The 22,471-nt window shown below is 57.5% G+C and overlaps 3 protein-coding genes across 3 annotated transcripts; 2 read left to right on the top strand and 1 right to left on the bottom strand.

The window, feature by feature from the left end:
- Window positions 1-3,105: 3,105 nt before the first annotated feature.
- On the bottom strand, window positions 3,106-5,486 carry HTATIP2 (HIV-1 Tat interactive protein 2; the record flags this gene model as incomplete). The annotated part of the gene is made up of 5 exons (XM_082286904.1): window positions 3,106-3,481; window positions 4,069-4,130; window positions 4,897-5,034; window positions 5,136-5,243; window positions 5,319-5,486. 5 exons carry the CDS (start codon window positions 5,484-5,486, stop codon window positions 3,256-3,258), a joined length of 702 nt encoding a protein of 233 aa, XP_082143030.1. The 3' UTR covers window positions 3,106-3,255.
- Window positions 5,487-6,808: 1,322 nt separating this feature from the next.
- LOC309576052 (1-phosphatidylinositol phosphodiesterase-like) lies at window positions 6,809-7,876 on the top strand (the record flags this gene model as incomplete). Its single annotated transcript, XM_082287015.1, has 1 exon — window positions 6,809-7,876. One exon carries the CDS (start codon window positions 6,809-6,811, stop codon window positions 7,874-7,876), a length of 1,068 nt encoding a protein of 355 aa, XP_082143141.1.
- Window positions 7,877-11,639: 3,763 nt separating this feature from the next.
- On the top strand, window positions 11,640-22,417 carry LOC309575958 (P-selectin-like; the record flags this gene model as incomplete). The annotated part of the gene is given in 19 exon segments (XM_082286855.1): window positions 11,640-11,663; window positions 11,666-11,809; window positions 13,166-13,253; window positions 15,472-15,861; window positions 15,959-16,066; window positions 16,178-16,360; window positions 18,337-18,522; window positions 18,658-18,843; window positions 18,980-19,165; window positions 19,298-19,483; window positions 19,618-19,803; window positions 19,937-20,122; window positions 20,264-20,449; window positions 20,578-20,763; window positions 20,930-21,115; window positions 21,237-21,356; window positions 21,752-21,782; window positions 21,975-22,030; window positions 22,171-22,417. Coding segments are annotated over 18 exon segments (2,817 nt in total). The 3' UTR covers window position 22,030; window positions 22,171-22,417.
- Between the last annotated feature and the right edge of the window lie 54 nt (window positions 22,418-22,471).

Raw genomic sequence — 22,471 nt, 5'->3', positions numbered from 1 at the left:
ACTCTGCACCTTTGCTGGGCTGTGCCAGTGCCCTTGGGGCCAGAGCGTTCATCAGGGCCATGAATTTGATAGCAGGGATGTCACCAGGATGTCACCAAGATGTCACTGAGTGCCAGGTCAGTGCCAGCCAGCTCAGAGGATGCTTTGAAAAGCTCCTTTGAAGAGTGGTGCTGTTTGCAGGAGGCTTTGCCAGCTTTTCAGGCACCCCCTTCTCAGAGGGAAGCCAGTGGCAGCATGGGCTGGGTGAGAGGGCCTGGCCATTCTCACGGCTCGGGGCTGGGAAGGACAGCAGAGCTATGGGACCTCCTGGAAACCCCCACTGCTGAGCCATTGGGAATGCAGCTATCCTTTTATCATTAATCTTCAGTAATAAAGTCAGCGTTGGAATCCCAGGGGAACTTGGGTCTGTGGGACCAGGTGGTTTGTGTGAATGCTGTCCAGCAGACTCTGAGCACCCTTCCATGCTCTCCTCCCAGCTGCAGCCAGGGCTGCGTGCCCTTGGAAGGCAGAGAGCCCCGCCAAGCATGCCAAGGACATGGCTCCATCTCTGCAGACCTCCTGCTGCTCAGAGGGACCTGGAGCTTTGCCCAGTGAGACCCTCTGGAGGGACGGGATCTGTTCCCTACAGGCTTTTATCTCCTTTATCTCCTTCAGCCCTAGGTGGGCAAATCCCCTCTGCCGTAGTTCAGGGACTGATGATCTAAAATCTCTTCCAAAGCTCTGGGGTGGGGGTTTAAGGAGTGCAAAGAGCAAATTGGGGAGCTGAGCTCCAAAATGTGTGAGGAAACTCCGTGCGGGAGGGTGATAAGGAAGTTGTACTGTGTGCTGGGATTGAAACTGTGCATTTTAACACAGATTCATCTGAAACACTGAAAAAGAAACTGTCACCACTGAGCAGAAACAAGGGTTACACAGAAGTAGTTTTCATTTTCCACAGACCTTTGTCCAGCAAGAAATGTTTGTTTTGTGTGTTTCAAGGCTTTGGAGTGCTAAGAAAATATTTCCAATAAGAAACTACACAGACCTTCCTTTTCTTCCCACGACAGCTTAATTTCTTTAAGAGCCCTTCTGGGAGAGCTTTTTGGAGATCTGAGTGCACTCTGAGGAGCAGATTGTCTTGTGTACACAATGGCTGGTTTCCTCCAAGAGTGCTCCAGGCTTGTGCTTTGCAACTGCCCCCTCAAAAGCCGCGTGGAATCTCCCATTACACCCGATTTATCCTGGGCCCTGTTATTTCCAGACTTTATTACCCTTTCTAGCAACGTGCCTCTTACAGAAGGCAGCCTAACCGCTTTGCAGTTTCCTGGTTCCCACTGGAACTTTTTAAGAACTAGCATCATATTTAACAGTGTTGACCTTTTGGTAAAGGGATCGCTGCAATTCTCACCCAGGAGAGTATTTGGCAGTTCATCTGAGTGCTTCTTCTGGCAGACTTTTAACCACGTGTTCTAAAAATGGGGTTAAAAATATCTTTTTTTGTCCTGCATGCTTTGGGACAGTCATGCAAATATGTGTCCCTGAAGGAATGATGGTAGTGTGAGCTCCCTAGCAGCAAAGGGCAATGCAAGTAACTCACCGAGACTTTCTGCAATGGCTCTTTCCTTCCTATAGAGCCTGGTTACATCCTGTCCTTGAGCCTCCCTGGACAACTTTCTGCTTCTCACAAAGTCATAATTCATGTTTATGCCTTTAGGATGCTTTCCTTATGTCTTCTGTGGCTTGTCTCTCACCTGTAACTTTCCAGAGCTTGAACTCTTTTTTTTTATTCTCATCTCAATTTTCACTTCTTTTAAGGTCTTACCATTTCAGCACTCATTTCCACTCCCTTGTATAACCACACGCCCTTTTTAAAAAAATCTCTGAGCGTTGAGCACACCATGCCTGTGTAACCCAGTGCTGCAGGTGTGACCAGCCTTTGTGCTCCTCACACTTGTGTGATGTTGACTAGCCTACCTCTCAGTTCCCTTTGGGCATTAAATACTACTCTAAAGGTATTGTTTTGCTCTCACTGGGACAGTCTTACCAGCAGCTGTGGCTCTGTGGCCCCCCTGAACTGAGCCCCACACGTGGCTGAGGAGTTGTCTAGGTGCAGGCTTTACACCATCTTGCTGCCTCCACCAACCTTCTGAGGTCCAACCAGATGACTGAAATGCTTGTGTAGAAGGAGATGAGATCCAGGCTCCCTCCACTTGCCACATCCAAGTCACTGACACAGGAGCCATGGGTGAGGTCAGAGAAAATCCTGGAAAGCAGTGTTACCCGGAGCACTGGGACTCTGGCCAGTAGGGAATTTGGGAGTCACGTATGTTCTGTATCCCATCTGTGAAGCCACCAAGTTCCTCGACCCCGAGCACAAGGCCTGAGAACAGCCAGGGCCGCGCCTGGGACACTGCACTGCTCCTCATGCCTGCCCATACCCACAGAAGGAACCTGCTCCCCTTCTGGCACCTGGGCAGGAGCAAGCCCCCTCCAAGGTGTGCACAGGGCTGGCCTCATCTTTTGCACATGCAGAGCACTCCCGGGAACAGGGGGCTGGGCTCAGGCTCATTTGTGCCCGGAAGGAAAGCCCAGAGGGACAGGCGTTTGCAAGTCAATGCAAGTATTTTCATGGTGTTTATGTGACTACAGGTACCAAGTGGCAGCCCAGGTGTGAACAGCAGCATCCCCAGAGCAGTCCCTCAGCACCCTGGGCAGATGAGGACAGGAGTGTTTGCAGAGACCTGCTGCAGGCAGAGGCACCACTCCCAGCGCCTCAGCAGCTGCTGCTAGGCATCCAGCAGCTCTGCTATCCAAGCAGCACTGGTGCCACCGTGTGCTCTGTGAGGTACAGCCTCCACACAGGCAGCTGTGCCTTGTCTCTGCTTTCCTGTGTCTGTCACCTGCCTGCAAGCATTCCCTGAAGTGACACAATCTGAGCAGATGAGGCTGGGTTGTTGATGCGCAGGTGACAGACATTATTTCAACACAAAGCCGGCACAACCAGATCAGTCATAGGGTTTTATTCAAGGCCTGGATTACACCATCTTTACCCATATTAGTGTTACAGACCCACGCAGCAGAGCACATTGTATGTCAGCAGCCAGCACCTGCATTTTTGATCCCTTGACAGAATCATCCACAGTGCAAAAAAGTGCATATACCTCTGGCTCCACGCTAGCCATGCAAGCACCCCACACCTCTCCAAGCAAGCATCCATCCTCAGCCCAAAGAGCACCTGAATGGTGACTCAAGCTCCTGCCTGCTATCCCTTTTGCTCTATGTGCCCTGCTGTGGCACTGCCTTTCCCAGCTCATGGATGGCCCCGTTCTCCAGCACCTTCACCTTCCCCTCGCCTGGCTGCAGCACACAGGCCACCATAGCCCTGGCCACTGTTTCCACAGGCACCGAGTAAGCGGTGGGGAAGACCCGAGCCACAACGCCCAAGAACTGCTGGGCTATCCACTCCATGGGCCGGGACTCCTGGCGCTTGCACAGCAGCACCCTGCAGGGCAAGGAGGTAAGGTGGGTCAGCTTGAAACAATCCCTGGGGGAAAGCTAGAGACTTGCACAGAATTCTCCAGCAGCACCAAGGCCCAGACCAGCTCCCAAAATCCACATGGGCTTGGGGGCTTTGGCAGGGTCATGAAATGTGACAGAGCTGAGCCCTTGGACACTAAACTCCTTTCCCCACTGTGCTGCCAAAAGCAGAATGCCAGTTCTCCTAGGCAGCGAGAGCACAGTACAGCTGAAAGGTCACAGGTGAGTGTTCCCTCTGCAGAAGGTCAAGGTCCATCTGGAGTTAAGCTCTGACCTATGTGCCCCAACCTGTGCTTTCAGCCCAAGCCTCCTGTCCATGCATGGCACACGGCACCAGCATCGGGATGGGCCATGGGACACCTCAGAGCTTGCTCCCTGCAGCACTGGGAAGCGGTCTGCTCATCCATGAGCTGCATTTGCAGCTGGTGGCATTCTCCACTCCCCTCCCCAGCCCTGCCCTCATGGATCCTTCCTCTTCCTCCATCTCCCAGCCTGCTGCCCTGCCAACCCTCCACCCAAGCCCTGTGCCCTCCCTCCTCCACCACTACTCACGCTGGCCGGAGAATGGTACAGCGATCAAAACCAACAGCCTGGACCAGGTTCTCCACTTCTCCCTGTCAGAGCAGCCAGGCAGGATGAAAGGAGACAAGGATGACTGCAAGCACCATCCTTGCCACCCCATGAAAGGGCAGGAGAGAGCTTCTGAGCCGTGGCAGGATGGCACTAACGCCAATGCGAAGCTGGAACAGGCCAGGCAGGGATCAGCTCTCCAGGCCAGGCAGCTGGGGTGAGTGCCCACGGCGGACACAGACCGTAGGTCAGCAGCGCACCCTTGCAACCATCACGCTAAACTGCAACAGGCTGCTCCGGAGAGCATCTGGAGTCAGCATCCAGCCTAGGGATGGATCCACCCGGCACAAGATGCTGGCAAGGCAGCTGTGAGTCCAGCAGGTGGTGGGAGCTGCAGCACACAACGTACGGGGAAAAAAGCTTTTGTGACAGATATGGTCCTACCTGGGGAGCCTGTGGGCTTTCCACCACAGGATAGTTTGTGTCTCACCTGAACACAGCCCTGAGCGTCCCCACATAGCTGTGAAGCCATCGCAGCTTGAGGCTGGGGAGCTGGGGTTGGGGTAGAGACCTCAGCAGGTCTTTCTGGGGTTTGAAGAGGGAGACAGCTGCTGCACGCAGGTGTCGTGCTGCTTCAGAAGAAGCCAGCTGCATAGCTGTCCAGCCAGCCCCTTCCCTTGTCCCGCAGCACCAGGAGGACCCCCAGAGCCATTTGCATCTCAAGACCTCAGCTCCTGCTTCCTTCCCGAGCATCCCAGCATCCTGTGATTCCTGCAGAACACCAGGATCCCACCCCAGCTGCCCCCTCACCTTCACGCGGAGGTAGAGGAAGCGGCTCTGCGCGTTTGCCCCCCGGGAGGACTGCAGGACAAAGTGTTTGCAGCCCCCTGCCCGCGCCAGCTCTGCTGCCTGCGCCACGTAATCCCGGTCCACACGGACAAAGCCGTCCTGCGAGGGGAGAGGAGGGTCAGTGAGGCAGGGAGCGGGCGGGCAGGGGAGGGGACAAGCGGGACCCCTACTCTCCCGGGGACAGGGGAGTCCCCACTCACTGCGCCAGCCTTGGCCCTGGTGGTGCCCAGGCAGCAGAAGCCCACGTCGTGTCCCTGGAAGGCGGCGGCGTGCTCGCCCAGCCGCTCGAAGTCCACCACCGCCTGCTCCTGCGGGGAGGCCGAGGGTCAGCGCCGCCGCCCCGGTCCCCGCCACCACGGCCAGCCCTGTCCCAGCCCGCGCACCACGGCCGCCTCCGCCTCCTCGCCCAGGCTCAGCCGGCGCCGCCCGATCAGCGTCACCCGGGCGAAGACCCGCCGGGCCAGCAGCTCCCGCAGCAGCACCCGGCCCGTCTCGCCCGAGGCGCCCAGCACGAAGCAGCTCCCGCCGCTGCCGCCGCCCGCCGCCGCCATGCCGAGAGCAGCGGGCGGGGCCCGGCCGGGCCGGGGCGGGGCTCCGCCGCTGTGGCGTTCCGTGCCGGGGGAGCCGCAGCCGAACGCAAGACGGGGCTGTTCCCGGGGCAGGACGGGGCGGCCCGGGGCGGGTCTGTGCCCCCCGAGCCGGGGGCAGCCGCAGGGAGCCCCCCTCAGCCCGGCCGCTGCGCCCAGCGCGCAGGGAACGTGTCTCTCGGCCTGTCCCCGCCGGTGTCCCTGCAGTGGTAGAGCCGAACGCCCTCCGGGGATCCCTGTGCCCGCCTCGCTCGGGCGGAGGGGATGTGCCCCGGAGGGATGCTCGGAGGAGTCTGTGACCTGTCCGGCGGCTCCTCTCCAAACCCTACTGGGTTCAGTGTGTGCTGCCGACGGGGGTGCCCGGCAGCTGTGTCCCGTGGGCAGGAGGTGGGTTACCCCTGCGCCGGGCAGCCTTGCAGTGACTCCAGCGTGAAGCAGTCACTGGTGCATGAGCAGCAAGGGCATGAAGCCCACTTCCTAGGCAACTCTCGCTGAGCAGGTCCTGGGGTGTGCTGGCAAGTACAGACCCCTGCTCCGGGTGCCTGCCTGTGCGTTGTCCCTCTTGACAGGGACGATGCCCATCATCACCGGGCTGGTCCAGGTCCCACCAGGACATGGCTCTGGAGCAGACATGTGGGCACCCCGCGGCTCTGCACAGCCACTCCCGTGGTTAGCATCAAGGGGCCCCGCGGCACCTCGATCCCGTTTGTCCTGATTCCTGGGGAGGGAGGTGCAGAGTCCTGAATGGCTGCTGTCGGGATCAGCCAGGAGGTTTTCCAGCCCGGTGTGTCTGTCAAGTGCTCTCCTTTGGCCGAGGGCTGAGGATGAATCCCAGGTGCACGTGCCGTTTGCGAGGCAGGACGCGCGTCATGACTGTCCCCGAGTTAATGGCTGGCATCCCGCTCTACCTGCCAGTGTGCCGCCGGCACCCACGGCCGCGCGGCCTGTCCATCGGGCTCTGCTCCGCAGCCACAGGCAAACCCAGGTGGGTGAACGAGGGGGAGGATGGGACGTACCAGGGCTCGGGGGTACTGGGACGAATGCTTGAGAGTGGGAGGGGAAGAGTACAGTTCGACAGAAGTACCGGCAGCAACGTATATGGGCCATGTGGTATGTTCATAGGGTATGGTATGCTCTAGGGTTTCACGGCATGGGGGGGATACCACTGGGGAGGGTAGGATCGGGATGCATGGGAGCCATGTTCCCACCGCTCATGGTCTGCTTCTCCTCCACGGCAGGGCTCCGGGGGGCCAGGCAGGTGCCGGAGTGCCCGCTCTCCCGGTGGCATGGAGACATGGTCCCGGCGCAGCGCTGCCTTCGACTGCGTACCCCAGCCAGCAGCCTGCTGCCCCGACTGGATGGCGGAGCTCCCCGACGCCCTGCCCCTCTCCCGCCTCTCCATCCCTGGCACCCACGACTCCCTCAGCCTGTTCGGCGGCCGGCGCCTGCGGTGCCAGAGCTGGGGCCTGGAGGCCCAGCTGGCGGCCGGCATCCGCTTCCTGGATGTGCGCTGCAAGCTATCGCGGGGTGAGCTCCGCATCTACCACCTCTGCACCTTCCAGCGGGCCAACCTGCGCGGCGTCCTGCGCCGCACCCTGCGCTTCCTCCGCGCCCACCCCGGCGAGGCCGTGCTTATGCGCATCAAGGAGGAGCTGCCCATCTTCTCCCGGCCCGGCTTCTCTGCCCAGCTGCACCGCTGCCTGCTGGAGGAGGGACAGGGCTGTGTGTGGTGCCGGGAGGAGGTGCCAACGCTGGGCCAGGTGCGCGGGAAGATCGTGGTGCTGGAGGCGCTGGCGCGGGAGGTGCTGGGCATCCCCTACGAGCAGCTGAGCATCAGCGACGCCTGGAACGTGCTCTCACTGGAGCGCAAGTGGGCCCGGGTGCGGCGGCACCTGGAGAAGGCGGCCGGCGGAGACCCCGCTACCATGTACCTCACCTTCTGCTCCGGCAATGGGCTCTTCACCTGCCCCGAGGAGGTGGCCCGCTTTGTGAACCCCCGCTGCTGCCAGCACCTGCGGCGCCGGGGCGGCCAGCCCGTGCGCTGGGGGGTGGTCATCATGGACTTCCCTGGCGCAGGCCTTCTCCGGCTCGTCGTGGACAGCAACGGCCCGCGGGCCAAAGGACGCGGCACAGCGGCCCCCGGCACCCCCACGGTACCGTGCCGGCACCCCCGCGGCAAAGGGGACGGACGCCGCAGCCGGTACAGCTCTGCTCGCTGCCCGCGCCGCTGTCCCTCGGGAAGGACGCTGCTCCCGGCCCCGCGCCTCAGCCGAAGGACGTCAGTGCCTGGAGGGCAAAAGCGGGTTTCTAGGTCTTGCAGAGCACCGGAAAGCCTTCGTGGGACAACGGTGTGACAGCCGCGGAGGCAGCAGAGGAGGGCCGGCTGTGGTCGGAGCCGGGCAGCCCGGGGAGCTGCGCCCTGCCCTGAGGAGCCAGGTACGGTGCCGGTGCGGGGCTGGGCCACCTGAGACCCCACAGCGCAGCAGGGGTGGGTGGGGATAGAACGTCCTACCTCACCTCCTGTCAAGCCAGTGAGTCCTCCCGAAATGCCTCTCTGCAAAACAGTCCTTTTCCTTTCAAGGGTAAATGAAAATAAAAAGAAGCTAGGAAAACACTGCCTATGTTGCCTTGCCATTTCCTGTCAGAAAAGACCTTTTGGTTTTGCTGCTTAGATGTGAAGGAGCCTGTACCTCTCTGCCCATGGATAAAGCCCGGTTAGATTGGTGTCTGTGACCATCTTGCTCTTAAAGCAGAGCTGCAAAATGTCAGAGGAGTAAGAATTCTTTTCAAAGGTGACAACAAGTGGTTAGGAACGTCCTTCCCCTCCTTATTTTAGCTTTTGTTTGTTTCTTGCAGGGGCTTGCCCCAGAAGGCAAGACTCTTAGGGAGAGCCAAGTTCAGCAAGTGCCACCGACCCTGTGCATGGAGAGCTGTATGGCCCCGGAGTCACACACCCAGGGGATGCTGCACTGGGCAGAGCTCAGTAGTTTGTAACAGCAGAGGTAGCGTGGACAGGGCAGTTTGTAGATCCACAAAAGCAAAGTGGTTGAGGCATAAAAAAGACTTTAAAACATGTGTGCCAGTGCCTGCCCTACCTGCAGATAATAAATCAGTAATCTAAATAGACAACACAATAGCTCCTTGGAGCAGAAATATAGCCAAGATGCCAGGGGAGAAATCATCACCCAGGAAGGTGCCTGCTGTATCACTGGCAGCAGCCAAGCTGGACCAGCTGTGTGCTGAAACAGGGAGGTGAGAAAGAGAAAGGAACTTTTAGAAGAGGAAACCTCAGCCCTGGCCTGCCAGGAGGTGAAGAATGTCCTCTAGGTTGCCTCTGTGTCAGGTGAAACACAGTGCCTCCTGGAGGGGATGCCCCAGGATTTCCTGGCCAGAGGAGAGAATGTCTTTTGCTGTGCAGGGGCTGGCCTTGGCTGGAGACACAGCTCTTAGTGCTGAGCATGTTCATCTGCTGCCCAGGGGAGAGGAGCAAGTACACAGCGGGTGACAGGGGAATCTGTCTCCGGGCTTGCTATGTGAGACAGGAGAAGGCTGAAATTTCTGCATTAAACCAGACATGTGACAAAAACACTGGTTGATGTCCAGGGTGAGGGTGGCCTGCTCCATCAGCTGCCAGTGCCTCCTGTGCCTGGGTTGCCCCCACACCAAGCCAGTGTGACTGGTACCACTCTCCTGCTGAGAAGATGGGTTCCACTGGGGCAGGGCCAGGTGGGTCTGTGGCCTGTCCCAGCATTCCAGGGATGCACAGTGCCATGGAGAGCGCCGCAGGACACAAGCAGAGCAATCGCAGTTCCCAGGAGCTGTAGGCTGGGTGGTTTTGCTGTCACTTAGGGCAAGGACTGCCTGCCTGGCTGAAGAGCAGCCCCTGGACGTGGCACATCCCTGCAGCTGCAGCCCGGCACCCCGTACCCACCCTGTGCCTCAGCTCACTGGCAGGGCAGAGGTGCTGCCTGGGATTCCCCGGGTGGGCAGAGTCACTTGTTTACGCCCTACCACTCAAGCAGTGAGATAATGTCAGTGTTATCTATGCCCCAAGCATCCTGTTTGGCAAACCCTTATCTGTGCCATGCCCATGTGGCTGCTGCTGGGTGCCAGGGAGCCGGCAGGCAGCACAGGCAGGGGTACTCAGTGAAATGGCTCTCCATCACCAGCTTGGCAGTGAAAGGCAGGAGGCAGAGGGCTGTCCTATAGCTGAGGTCATAGAAACATCTCTGAGAGGGTCTGGATGGGGTGGGCAGGAGTGATTTCCCAAAGCTACCCCGATAATTCATAGCCAGGTCTGTCCCAGTGCCACAAGGTCCCTGTGGGTGGGGGGTGCAGGGTACCTGTCCCTGGACTTCTGGTCCTGGCTAATCCTTGCAACTGTCTCAGTCTGTCCAAACCAGGGTGGCACTCAAACGCATCTCCCAGTGTCCAAACACTTTGAAATTGTGAGAAAGATTTTATCAGGTGCCGCCTGGGGCGGGGTAGCAGCTGATAACAGGGTGGAGGAGGAGGCTCCGGCTGCTGGAGCTATGCTCTGGGAGACTTGCCCAAGGGCACCCGCAGCTCAGGGACACCCTTTGGGTCAAGCACTTCCTGGGGACCTGTGGTGGGAGGGGATCTCCTGCCCGCGCTCAGGAGATGCCTCTAAAGCCTCAGGGAGAGCCGCCCGTGTCCCCAGGGAGGAATGGAGGAATGGCAGCAGCGGGGCTGCACCCAGGCGTGTGTGTCCTCGCCGGTACCACCGCACAGTCCTGACAGGGTAGGGTCGGGTGCCTCCTTGCTCCTGTGGGCTGCTGAGCCCTCCCCGGGGCGAGCGGGGCTCCCAGGAAGGTGCCCGCTGTATCGCCGGCAGCAGCCGAGCCGAACGGGCCGTGTCGGGGTGACTCGGTTCCTCTGCGGTTTGCGGGGACATTGCACAAGGAGGGGAACAGGCTGTGCCACCGTGGGACGGGAGCTCTGCCATAAACAACGCACAGCCGTGCCCCTTCCCCAGAGGCAGAGCCTGGGCAGGGCTCTACGGCACAGAGAGCATCGCCCCGACTGTTGCTCAGCACCGGGGCACAGCAAAGGAGGCACTTCTCCATTCCAGATGCCTGGGTCCAGAGGGACAGCGAGGAGGTGACACAGGAAAGTGTCTTTGTGCCTGCTCCCTTGAGCCCGTGCTGAGCAAAGCCCTGGCTGGCAGCTTGTGCTGTGCCCTTGGAGGGGTGGCTGGGGGATAGGATGCACCATCCTGGCACCTGGGAAATCCCTGCACTACTCAGGCAGGGACAGGCACTTCCTTGGTGAGCAGGGCAGCAGGAATCCAGCAGGAGCATGTGCCCTGCAGCATCCTGAATCCCTTCCAGAGAAGCCAGCCTTGGAACCCACCTGAGATGTGAAAGGGTTCCTGGAGATTAACCAGCTCCTAGCAGAGCTGAATCGGGTCGCCTCTCCCTCCTATCACGTGTACCTTTTCCCACTACCTGCAAAGCAAGCCTCAGTATCCGTCCTGCCATGTAGGATCCCCTCTCTGAGCCCAGGCATGGGGCACCTGCCCCCACAAAGAGCTTGAACTTGGTCAGGTACTGGCTTTGCAGCAGCAACAACCTCTGCATCTCAGCCACCTTGCTTCAATTTTTAAAGCAATAACAAAAACTATCTGTAGTTACAAAAATAAAGGTGGGGTTTTTTTTTTTTTTTTTTTACTGCCCTGCCCTACCATGTTGGGTTTCAGCAGAAGTGAAACTGGCAGGGGCACAGCGTGCTCTGCCCTGGGGCGGTGTACCCATGAACATCCCTCTGAGTCCCATCAGTCTCACCAGTAGAGAGGCAGCTCTCACCCTGACCAGATTACCCTCAACATCTGGAGCTGCTCTCCTGCCCCAGCAGCTGCCCTTCAGCCTCTCTGCCTGCCTGGCTGCTTCTTCCCTTCCCGTAACTGACTGCTCTCAGCAGATGAGCTGCTAAAAAGTGAGGGCTCCTGAATTACTGGATGTACAGACTCAGCAGTTCCATAAAAATAGACAACTGCAGTAAAACATTTTTCAAGGAAGATATCCAGAGACAGGAAGCAAGCTTCATTTATACTGGCCAACGATAAAGTAATTGTAGTGGGTTATGGCTCTTTGTGGGATGGGTTCCTCCTTTTGTATAGAATGAGTCCTGGTGGAGCAGTATCAATTTCTCTGGAACTGGAAAATACAAGTAACCTGCATGGCTCTTGTTTAGCTTTAGCTGGAAGTGGGCAGAGTAATTTCTGCAGAAAATCTGGCCAAGGCAGTTCTGCTTACGAGCAGGACAGGGTAAGAAAAGATTTATTATGATTATAATGATTCAAGGGGCAGTGGACACAATTAGACATGTTCTTGAAACACTGGTGGAAATTCCTAACGGATGTTAATAAGTAAGGGGGAAGTTCCTCTGGCATGTTCTTGGACCTTTCTCATAAAGACTTAAAGGTAAACACAGAAAAATACATTGTGTAAGTAACTGTTTATAAACGGTGTATGAAGATTCACAGCCAGAGCAAAACGCCTGCATGCGAGGAGAGCATCTGGCACAGGAGCTGTGAGGCTGTGAGCCACACTCCCACTCACCCACGAGGGACCTCATCACCCCTCAGCCCTCCCCTGTCCTCCGACCACCAGTGTAGGCACTGCCACATGGACATGGTGAGTCAGAGAGTTCTCGGTGCTCTGGGCACTGCAGACTAGGGCTGGACACTTCCTGGAGGGCCTTTTGCCACCTCCTGGGGTGCTCGTGCAAGCCTGGCTCATTGTGGGTTATTTCCTGTGGCTGTCATGTCCCCAGGGCAGCGTGGGGATGCACCAGCTCCCATGCCATGGGGCTGCTGCCGAGCTAGGTCCCATCAGGACCGTGGCCAGTGCTGACCCCACTGTTCCCCTCCGGCCCCGGGCTGAGAGGAGGGTTTTTCGGGGCTGGAGAGCTCTGTGGTGGGGGAGGCAGGGGTGTGGAGCAGGATGTGGGCTGGCAGCGGGGCTGGGATGGGAGGGGAAGAGGCCAGGGGCAGGGAGCGATGCGCTGCACGCTCGGAGGAAGCGTGAGCAGCACTGCCCACCGCGGGACAGCTGCCGCTGGCTGGGCACGGTGCGTCTGCGGCGCCGGCATGGTACGTCCCGCTCTTTTCCTTGGGGATGACTCAGGGTCTGCCTAGAAAAGGGGATTAGGGGAGCGCAGGGCTGTGGGCAGGCACTGACAGGAACCGGTGCCGCTGCTGGGGGCTGTGGGACACATAGCCTGTCCCAGAGACACTCTGCCCGAGCGACCCCAGGCTCACAGGACACTGCCAGGGACACAGGGCACTGCTACTGCAGAGGCAGATGCCAGCCCTGGCTGGGCAGGAAGGGGCTCGGGGGGCACAGGACACGGCCTGGACTTAGGGGCTCCCCGGGAGTGAAGTGCATTGCTGGCAGTGTCTCCCCCGCTGTCCAGCTGGGCTGTAGGCACAGCTCCCCCGAGTGCCTCACTGGAAGGGGCCCTTCCTGCAGCAGAGCCGTACGTGGCTGGGAGCACCATGTGTGCCTGCGTGTGAGCTGCCACAAGCAATGTGCCCTTGTGTGTGCCAGGACTGCCTGGCAGCAGCGGGTGCATGTGTGAGCCCCTTGGGATGTGCATGCTCACGTCTCCCTCCCTGTCAGGGCTCTGCTGTGGGACTGCGGTCTGCTCGGAGGACACGTACTCTGGGCTCTCCTGGCATCTACCTGGGCATCACTGCCATCGCATGGGGTAAGCCACCCACCACCCGCTCAGAAAGCCCAGTGTGACCCTGCTGCCAAGCAGTCTGCAGGTCTGGGGAACTGGAGAAGGCAGCATTGTTATTTTGGGGGCTCATCAGTCACACCCCCCAGGGCTGGATCCTCCTGGCCTGAGAGGGGGTTACCCCTGCTTGTGCCAGCTCCCTCCAGGCAGACCGTGCTCCCCCAGGGAGGGCCAGGCCATGCCTGGGGTCCCTGCAGGGTGTTTGGTTCCCCAAATGCAGCGTGGCAGCTGGGGCACTGTACTGTGAACCGGGAAAGGCAGCTCTACCCCCTGCCTACACCCACGCCCGTGTTGGGGACTGGGGCATGGACAATAGGCACAGGACCCACCGGTGTAAGAGTTCAGAGCACAGCTGGGGCAGCATCAGGGAAAGTTAAAGCTGCTAACTAACATCAGGAGTATAGAAGCTAATTTGGCTCTGCTGCCTGTAGGATATTTCCTTCACGTACTGGCATCGCACAGAGCAAAACCTACTGGTGCCTGCTCTGTCTCTGGCAATCCTCTGTGAGCTGAATTATTTTCCTAAGAACCTTAGTGAACGAGCTAAGGAATAGAAATGAGGCAAGTGAAGAAGTGTCAGGAGGAGGCTGAGATTTGGCTCTGAGAGAAAAACAAAAAGACAAAGGCACCTCAACTGCAGTGGTTGCTGAGCACTACCCTGGGAAGAGGTATCAAGGCTGCCAAGGGAGCCAAGGGGTCAAAACACAGGAAAACAGTGCCCACTTGGGGCTCAGCACCAGGTGGGGCAGCAAGAGGTAGCATAAGACAGGGCAGATGAGCTGTGCCATGGAGAGGGTGTTACTGGTGGAGCTGGAGGAAAGAGGCAGGAGAACACGTGGAGGATGGACATGGAGAAGATGGGCTTCTTTGTGTGAGGGTAGCAGGTGGCTGCCCTGAGCTGTGCTGGGGAGCAGTAAGGGCCAGGAGGAGGGTGGTGGGAGCTGAGAGTGGGGCAGGCTCCCAAAGGTGCCCTGAGTTCCTGTCCTGCAGCCCCCAATTCCTGAAAGGTAAGGAGGGAACCACATTTTCCTCAGCTTCAGTTCTGTTGAACAAAGAGAAGAGTTTGCTCTTTCACAGGGAAAAGCAGACAAATTATGGGAAATTACTTAGGAAAATGTATAATAATGGACCAAACAACAGTCCTAATTAGACTTTAGAAGACCTGTATTTGCATCTAATCTGCAATGCCCAGATCTTTGTCTGCATAACCGCAGTGTGATAGTGCTCTCCCGAGATACAGGGTAAGCCAGGCTGGTTGTTTGGAGCAGACTTTGATCCCCATTTCACTTTCTGCACAGATGGAGATACGATATCCACATATAACTTTATGCAGTTGTGGAGATAGCTGCTTCTGGGGAGAATGGAGGAAGCTTCTTTCTGTGGCTAAAACCCTTTGATTGCATAAAGTTGTGGTGTGAAATGCTGTAAATAAGAGCAGGGTTTCAGCAAAGTGCCCTTCACTTCTGGGTGTGGGTTCCAGTTACTTTCTGGCTTTGCCCTGCCGGGTGGGCATGACCATGATGTGAGCTTGACTTTTGTAAGACCTTGTTTTGCAACACTGAGTTTTACAAGACTCTTTAGACCATCTCTGGCTCAGATGAGCAGGTTGGGGTCCAAGTGCTTTTGGGGGTGAGGGTATACTGGCTGCTCTGCCTTGCTGCAATCTGACTCTCCTGTAGCAGGGTAAAGCAAGAAAACCAAAGTGGTACACATCGGCACTCAAGGAAGGAACTGTGTTTATGGAAACATCTTGAAGTGGGGCTTTCCCCTTAGGGAAGCCTTTGTGAGCAGGGGAACAGGGCCATGGGGCTGAGCTTTCAATCCTTATGCTGGAGACAAGGTTGGCATCACTGCTTGGAGCTCTTCTGCTTCCTGTGCTCTGCCTGCCCCATCCCATGCTGCCCCATCTCAGCCTTCACCCTATCATCTCCACCTTCCTCATCCCTGTGCCATCCCCCTCTGTCCTCAGCTCCTTCTGCCATGCCTGATCCACCCAGGTCTTTGTGTACCTAGAGCCCCATTCTCATCCACACTTGTCCCTTCATCTGATCCCTTCACCCAGCTGGTCACTGGCATCTCTTGGCCATGATGCAGGCTTAGCCCACCCTCACATCCCAAGGGATCCCATCCCTGACCCAGCTCCCATCCTTTCTGCATCAATCCCAGACCTCATCCTCTCCCACAGGCATGGTGCTGTGGGTGGAGGTGGGTGCCTGGACGTACCACTACAGCGACCAAGGGGACTACACGTGGGAGCAGGCCAGGAATTACTGCCAGACCTTCTTTACTGACCTGGTGGCAATCCAGAACAAGCAGGAGATCGAGTACCTCAACAAGAGCCTGCCCCACCATGCGCGCTACTACTGGATTGGCATCCGCAAGCTGGGCGGCATCTGGACCTGGGTGGGCACCAGGAAGGTGCTGACCAAGGAGGCGGAAAACTGGGCACTCGGGGAGCCCAACAACCGCCGCTCCAACCAGGACTGCGTGGAGATCTACATCCAGCGGCCGCAGCAGTCTGGCAAGTGGAACGACGAGCCCTGCAACCGGAAGAAAAAGGCGCTGTGCTACCGGGGTGAGCAGGGGGACTGCAGACCAGAGCTGGATTGGGTAGGCTGGGGACCTCAGCAGGGTGGCCAGCAGCTCCTGATGACTGTCCCCTGTGTGTGCAGCCTCCTGCCAGCCCTTCCCGTGCAGCCAGCGCGGCGAGTGCGTGGAGACCATAGGGACCTACCGCTGCGAGTGCTACCCCGGCTTCCACGGCCCTGAGTGCGCGGAGGGTGAGACATCCATCCCCATCCCTCCCTCCCTCCCTGCTGGAGAGTCCAAACCCTGGTGACAAAGCAGGGTTCCTGTGCTCCTAACGGGCTGTGGTACCGTGTCTCTCCCAGTTGTGCAGTGTGCCAAGCTGGAGCCCAAGGGAGTGCACATGAACTGCAGCCACCCCTATGGAGACTTCAGCTACAACTCCACCTGCGAGTTTGGGTGCCAGGAGGGGTTTGAGCAGCGAGGGGCGGGCATGCTGCGCTGCCTGCCTTCCCAGGAGTGGTCAGCAAACATCCCCACCTGCACAGGTAGGGCCTGGCAGGGGCTGGGCTGGCATTGATGCTTTGCAGGGACCAGCCCTGTGTGCCCAATGCTGCTCAGGCAAGTCTTGCTGTGCCCTTACCTATTGTGGAAGCATCTCCTGGTTCTGCATGTGGGGTGGGATTCCCTGAGGAGACTACAATGGGCAGAGCAGTTGTGAGCTCTGGATAAGCCCTCCGTTCTGCCTGGCTGTCCCAGTGCCCTGTCTTGAATCCCACTCAGATGTCAGCGCCCTGTGTGCACCAAGTGCAGGGTCAGGACGGTGTCTTGGCTCCTCTGTCAACCCCATGGCACTGTCTCTTACCTCCCAAAGCCCACCCTGATCTGCCTTGGGAAGGTGTTTGGTATCTTGGGAAAGAGGAAAGAGGGGCTGCTGTCCCACAGCCAGGGGAAGGGTCTATCCTGGCAGGGATGGGCCACCTTGAAAGGGGACAAGGACTCATGAAATGAGGTTACATACAAGGTGGGAGGGACAGAGTGTGGCAGGAAACAACAAAGGAGAGAAAGCTGTGGTATGTTATGCTGCAGGGGCAGAGAAAGTCTTCCTGTCAATGGCTTGAGGGTTTGCAGCCAGGCACCAGGCATCCCAGAGAAGTGCCAGGGGTGCAAGAGCCTTGCTCCACCTTTCCTGTGCTGCTGTGTGGTACACCTGCAGCCTTGCACAAGAATGGGATGAGTCAAGGACTGGAGCAGACATGGGACACAACTGGGGACCCTCTGTATTGGGAAGGGTGGGGAGTGGGCAGCATCTTTGTATCTATATTCTTTTTAAAAAAAGCCTGCCTTGAAGTTACTGCTGCTGCTGCCTGTGTGGGGTGGGCCTGTGGTCCAACCCAGGACTTGCCTTAGGCAGCTGAGACTAGCAAAACTTTCTGCAGTTAAGGGGAACAGGCATGGAGATGTGATGTGACTGTTTCGTAACCAGCATCCCCAGCAGGGGCAGGCTCCCAGTTTTGTGAAAATCCCCACAGGCAAGCTGGGCTGAGCCTGTGTGCTCCAGGCTTTTCAGGTTCCCAAGGCCTTGCTTTCCCAGCTTGTTTTCTTCCTGCTGGCTGCAATATGACTGATCTTTGTTTTATTGCAAACAATCAGATGAGTCAGTTGGTCACCTGTGCTGATAACGAAGTGGTGTTAGCAAGTGCTGCCACCTGGGCTTACTCCAAAAACGAGCAGAGCAAGGCTGCAAGCAAGGCTGATGGTGCTGCAAGGACTGTGTGGGACAAGGCTGCCTGCCCTGCCTCAAACTCTGCCTGCCTGCAGCCATTAAGTGCCCATTGCTGGCTGGTCCCAAAAGGGGCTGGGTCAACTGCTTCCACCCACACAGCACGTTCACCAATAGACACCTCTGGGGATTCTCTGGGAAACCAGAATGCCTGTAAAATAGCTGTGAAAGGAAAAGCCTACCTAGGAAAGTGCTTGGTGTCAGTCTGAAAGCAGAAGGTGCAGCGAATGGAGTCTGTCTCAGCTGGGCTGGATGGTGTTAATGCCCTGCTGGCACTGACCTGTGGTGGTCCTGTAGGCAGCAGAGCCACTCACCCCAACAAACCTTGGGTGCTGCCCTGGCATGCAGCAAAGCATACCCTGGGCACAGGCTGGGGAGGCTGGCACAAAACCCTGTGGCCACTGCAGTTATTTACAGTCCCAAAGCCATCCTCCTGCCCCTGTGACAAGGATGGAGGCTGGTCTCTGCTCCAGTAAGGGGAGGGAGGTGAGTAGGACTTGCAGCAGCTGTGGTCCTTCCCCCCAGGGGCTTTGGCCCGGAGTAGTGCAAGGGATAAACAGGGCTCTGGCAGAGCAGCAGCTGTGTCCCTGCCAGAAAATCACTTGTGTGGCAGAAAAATCATTGTACTAACTACAGTTTTGAAGAGGTGAGTCTGGGTAAGATTTGATTTGGATTGAGCCTGAATTGTTAGATTTAACCTATCTATCTATACCATATCTGAGATCTGCTCTCCCATTGCAGCCATCATCTGTCCAGTGCTCAGTGCTCCAGAACAAGGAGAACTTAACTGCTCCCACCTCCATGGAGACTTTGCCTTTGGCTCCATGTGTGCCTTCTCCTGTCAGATGGGGTTTACACTGGTGGGGCCGGAGAGCCGTGAGTGCACAGCCACAGGGAAATGGACAGGGGATGCCCCACGCTGTGAAGGTAGAGCTGCTGCTGGAGTGCAGGCTGTCACTGAGCCTTGGGGTGACACTGTGGTGTTCCCCAGCCCCTTGCTCCCAGAATTTTAGTCTCCCAGTTCCCAACCTGTTTCTTGATGTGTACCCCTTCACTTTGCAGCCGTTGTCTGCCCAGTGCTCAGTGCTCCAGACCAGGGAGAGATGCACTGCTCCCACCTCCATGGCAACTTCACCTTTGGCTCCATGTGTGCCTTCTCCTGCCAGAAGGGGTTTGCACTGATGGGGCCAGAGAGCCGTGAGTGCACAGCCACAGGGACCTGGACTGGGGACACACCACACTGTGAAGGTAGAGCTGCCTGCTCAAGGTGTCATAGGCCTCTGGTTGACCCTGAAATGTTCTCCATCGTCTTGGTTCTTTCATTCCAACAGTTTAGCCTTGTAGTCCCCAGACTCCTGCTCAAAGTGCTTCTCTGTACTCACAGCCATCGCCTGCCCAGTGCTCAGAGCACCAGACCAGGGAGACCTGAACTGCTCCCATCTCCACGGGGACTTCACCTTTGGCTCCACATGTGCCTTCTCCTGCCACAAGGGGTTTGTGCTGATGGGGCCAAAGAGCCGTGAGTGCACAGCCACGGGGACCTGGACTGAAGATACCCCACACTGTGAAGGTAGAGCTGCTGCTACAACTCAGGGTGTCACTGGCCATGGGGTGATGCTAAGGTTTTTCCAGTGTCTCAGACCAAACAGTTCAGCCTTGTAGTATCCAGGCTCCTCCTTGAAGTGTTTCTCTGTCCTTGCAGCCATCACTTGTCCAGTGCTCAGTGCTCCAGAACAAGGAGAGCTGAACTGTTCCCATCTCCATGGGGACTTCACCTTTGGCTCCACGTGTGCCTTCTCCTGCCACAAGGGGTTTGTGCTGATGGGGCCAAAGAGCCGTGAGTGCACAGCCACGGGGACCTGGACTGAAGATACCCCACACTGTGAAGGTAGAGCTGCTGCTACAACTCAGGGTGTCACTGGTCATGGGGTAACACTAGGGTTCCCCTGAAGCCTCTCAGACTGAACAGTTTAGCCTTATAGTCCTCAGACTCCTGCTCAAACTGTTTTTCCATCCCTGCAGCTGTTGCCTGTCCAGTGCTCAGTGCTCCAGACCAAGGAGAGCTGAACTGCTCCCACCTCCATGGGAACTTCACCTTTGGCTCCACATGTGCCTTCTCCTGCCAGATGGGGTTTGTGCTGATGGGGCCAAAGAGCCGTGAGTGCACAGCCACAGGGACATGGACAGGGGATGCAACAAGATGTGAAGGTAGAGCTGCCTGCTCAAGGTGTCACAGGCCTTGGCCAGACACCGGAATGTTCGCTTTTTGGTCTTCTCATTACGAGAGTTTAGCCTTGTAGTCCCTAGACTCCTGCCTGAAGTGTGCTTCTTTGCCTTGCAGCCATCAGCTGCCCAGAGCTCCGTGTTCCAGACCAAGGAGAGCTGAACTGTTCCCACCTCCATGGGAACTTCACCTTTGGCTCCACATGTGCCTTCTCCTGTCAGAAGGGGTTTGCTCTGATGGGGCCACAGAGCCGCGAGTGCACAGCTGCAGGGACGTGGACTGGGGACACACCACAGTGCAAAGGTATTGCTGCTGCTCAAGGTGTCACAGGTCTTGTGTTGACCATAGAATGTTCCCCAGAGGACCTTCTTGGTCCTCTTGTTCCAGCAGTTTAGCCTCATAGTCCACAGATTCCAGCTTCAAAATGTATCTCTGTCTCTGCAGCCATCGCCTGTCCAGTGCTCAGTGCTCCAGAACAAGGAGAGATAAACTGCTCCCACCTCCATGGAGACTTCACCTTTGGCTCCATGTGTGCCTTCTCCTGCCGGATGGGGTTTGCACTGATGGGGTCAGACAGTCGCGAGTGCACAGCCACAGGGACCTGGACAGGGGATGCCCCACGCTGTGAAGGTAGAGCTGCTGCCACAGCTCAGGGTGCCATTTGCCTTGGGATGACACTACAATGTTCCCCAGCCCCTTGGTCCCAACAGTGTGATCTCCCAGGCTCCTTTCTGACATGTGCCTCTTCACCCTTGCAGCCATCAAATGCTCAGCACTGACCATCCCCAAGATGGGCCAGGCTGCCTGCTCCCATCTCCACGGGGACTTTGCCTTTGGCTCCACGTGTGCCTTCTCCTGCCACAAGGGGTTTGTGCTGCTGGGGCCAGAGAGCCGTGAGTGCACAGCCACGGGGACCTGGACTGGCGGCCCCACACATTGTAAAGGTGCATCTTGTGATCTCACATGTGTCTGGGAGGGCCCTGTCATAGCAGAGTGCTCTCCTCAGCACCCCAGGCTATGTCAGTTCATCCCCTGGCTTGCCAACCCACGTCCCCATCCCACTGCCATCAGTCCTGTCCTCTTGATGCTCCTGCTGTGTTTTATCTCCAGCCATCAGCTGCCCGGTGCTGGCTCCCCCAAGGAGAGGCCAGCTGAGCTGCTCTCACGTGCACGGGAACTTCACCTACAACTCCACATGCACCTTTTCCTGCGAGGAGGGGTTTGTTCGGATGGGAGCAGAGATGCTCCAGTGTGAGGCCACGGGAAACTGGACCAGGGAGCCCCCTGTGTGTGCAGGTACGGTGGGACCCCCCAGCTCCTCTAGCACTGTGAAGGTTCCAACTTTCCTCCAAGCACATCTTGAATGTGGTGGGGGGCTGACAACTTTCTGATGTGTGGCTCTGTGGCTTTGTTTCAGAGGATGGTGCCTTCTTAAAGCAAGTCCTGGCTTACAGCAGTGGCTCAGCCCTGGCAGTAGCTGGTGTTGTGCTCTCTGGGGGGCTCATTGCCCTCCTTGCCAAGAGGCTCAGTGACAGAGGTACAGAAATGCTTCCTGCAGCCCACCCTAGCTTTGGCCAGGGGCTCTCAGGCAAGGTGGTGACAGAGTCCCAGGGGAGGCTGGGGTGATCAGAAGAGTTTAACAGTGTGACTGCCTCCAATCACGTGTTTTATTGGCTGAGTTGCTTGGGTCCTTGGCAGTTTGTCCAGCTGAAAGCGTCAGCAGCCAGGTTTGGAAGGCAGAGCCAGATAAACACCATCACTCTGAAGAAAGCAGCAAATACTTCAGCCCTCTCCCGGCCCCATCCCATGCTTGTCAAACTCTGCTCAATTTCAGATGCTGCTGATGCAGCTTCTCATGACTTTCACTAAACAGATCTGGTTTTTTCTGTTCTGTGTGCTTTATCCCCATGGACATTTCAACACCGTTATCAGAGGAGAAGAGGAAGCTCCTGAAACCCACCAGGTGAGAGTTGTGCTCTGCAGGAGGGTGGCTGTCACTGTCACAGCCCTGTGTTCTCCCTGCTGACACCCAGATCTGCCTGTGTGAGGCTGTTTTTATGTGGGGGCATCTCTGGGGCTGACAGGGCCGTGCTAACCCCTGCCCTTCACAAGCTCCTGCACTCTCCAAGGTGACACCCTTGTGTTTGCCTTCCAGTGACCTAGGAGCGCCGGGCACCTTCACCAATGCAGCATATGATGCTAACCTATGAGGTGAGTGCTGGCAAGACCCTCCCAGCACCCTGTTCAAAATTCACCTGGGTGGCCATCCTCCCAGCTGGGGTACTCCTGGGTGGGGACACCTCTTGGGACTGAAGTGCGTAACACCAGCTCCATCTCTCCTCTGCTTCCAGCCTGCCCGAGACTGAAACCCACCATGTCCCCCAGGGCTGCAGGCCCAGCAGGAGCTGCTGCTGGAGCAGAGGGGCTCCATGCCTGTGGCTGTAGCCCGGACCAGCGCTGCCCATGGACACTGCCGCCATGCTGCTTGTACAGCATTCTCCTGAGAAGGGGAGGTGTCTCCAGGGAAGACAGCTGGAGACCCACCAGGGGCTGAGGGCCATGTGCTGGGGGCAGCCTGCCACACAACCCTTGGACATTCTCCCACTGGGAATTTGGACATTCCCCGGTATCTGCTCCACTCATGCTTCCACC

The sequence above is a fragment of the Coloeus monedula genome, assembly GCF_965178545.1.
Source record: "Coloeus monedula genome assembly, chromosome: 9".
Classification (NCBI taxonomy): Eukaryota; Metazoa; Chordata; class Aves; order Passeriformes; family Corvidae; genus Coloeus; species Coloeus monedula.
This window is presented reverse-complemented; position numbering and strand designations above follow the sequence as displayed.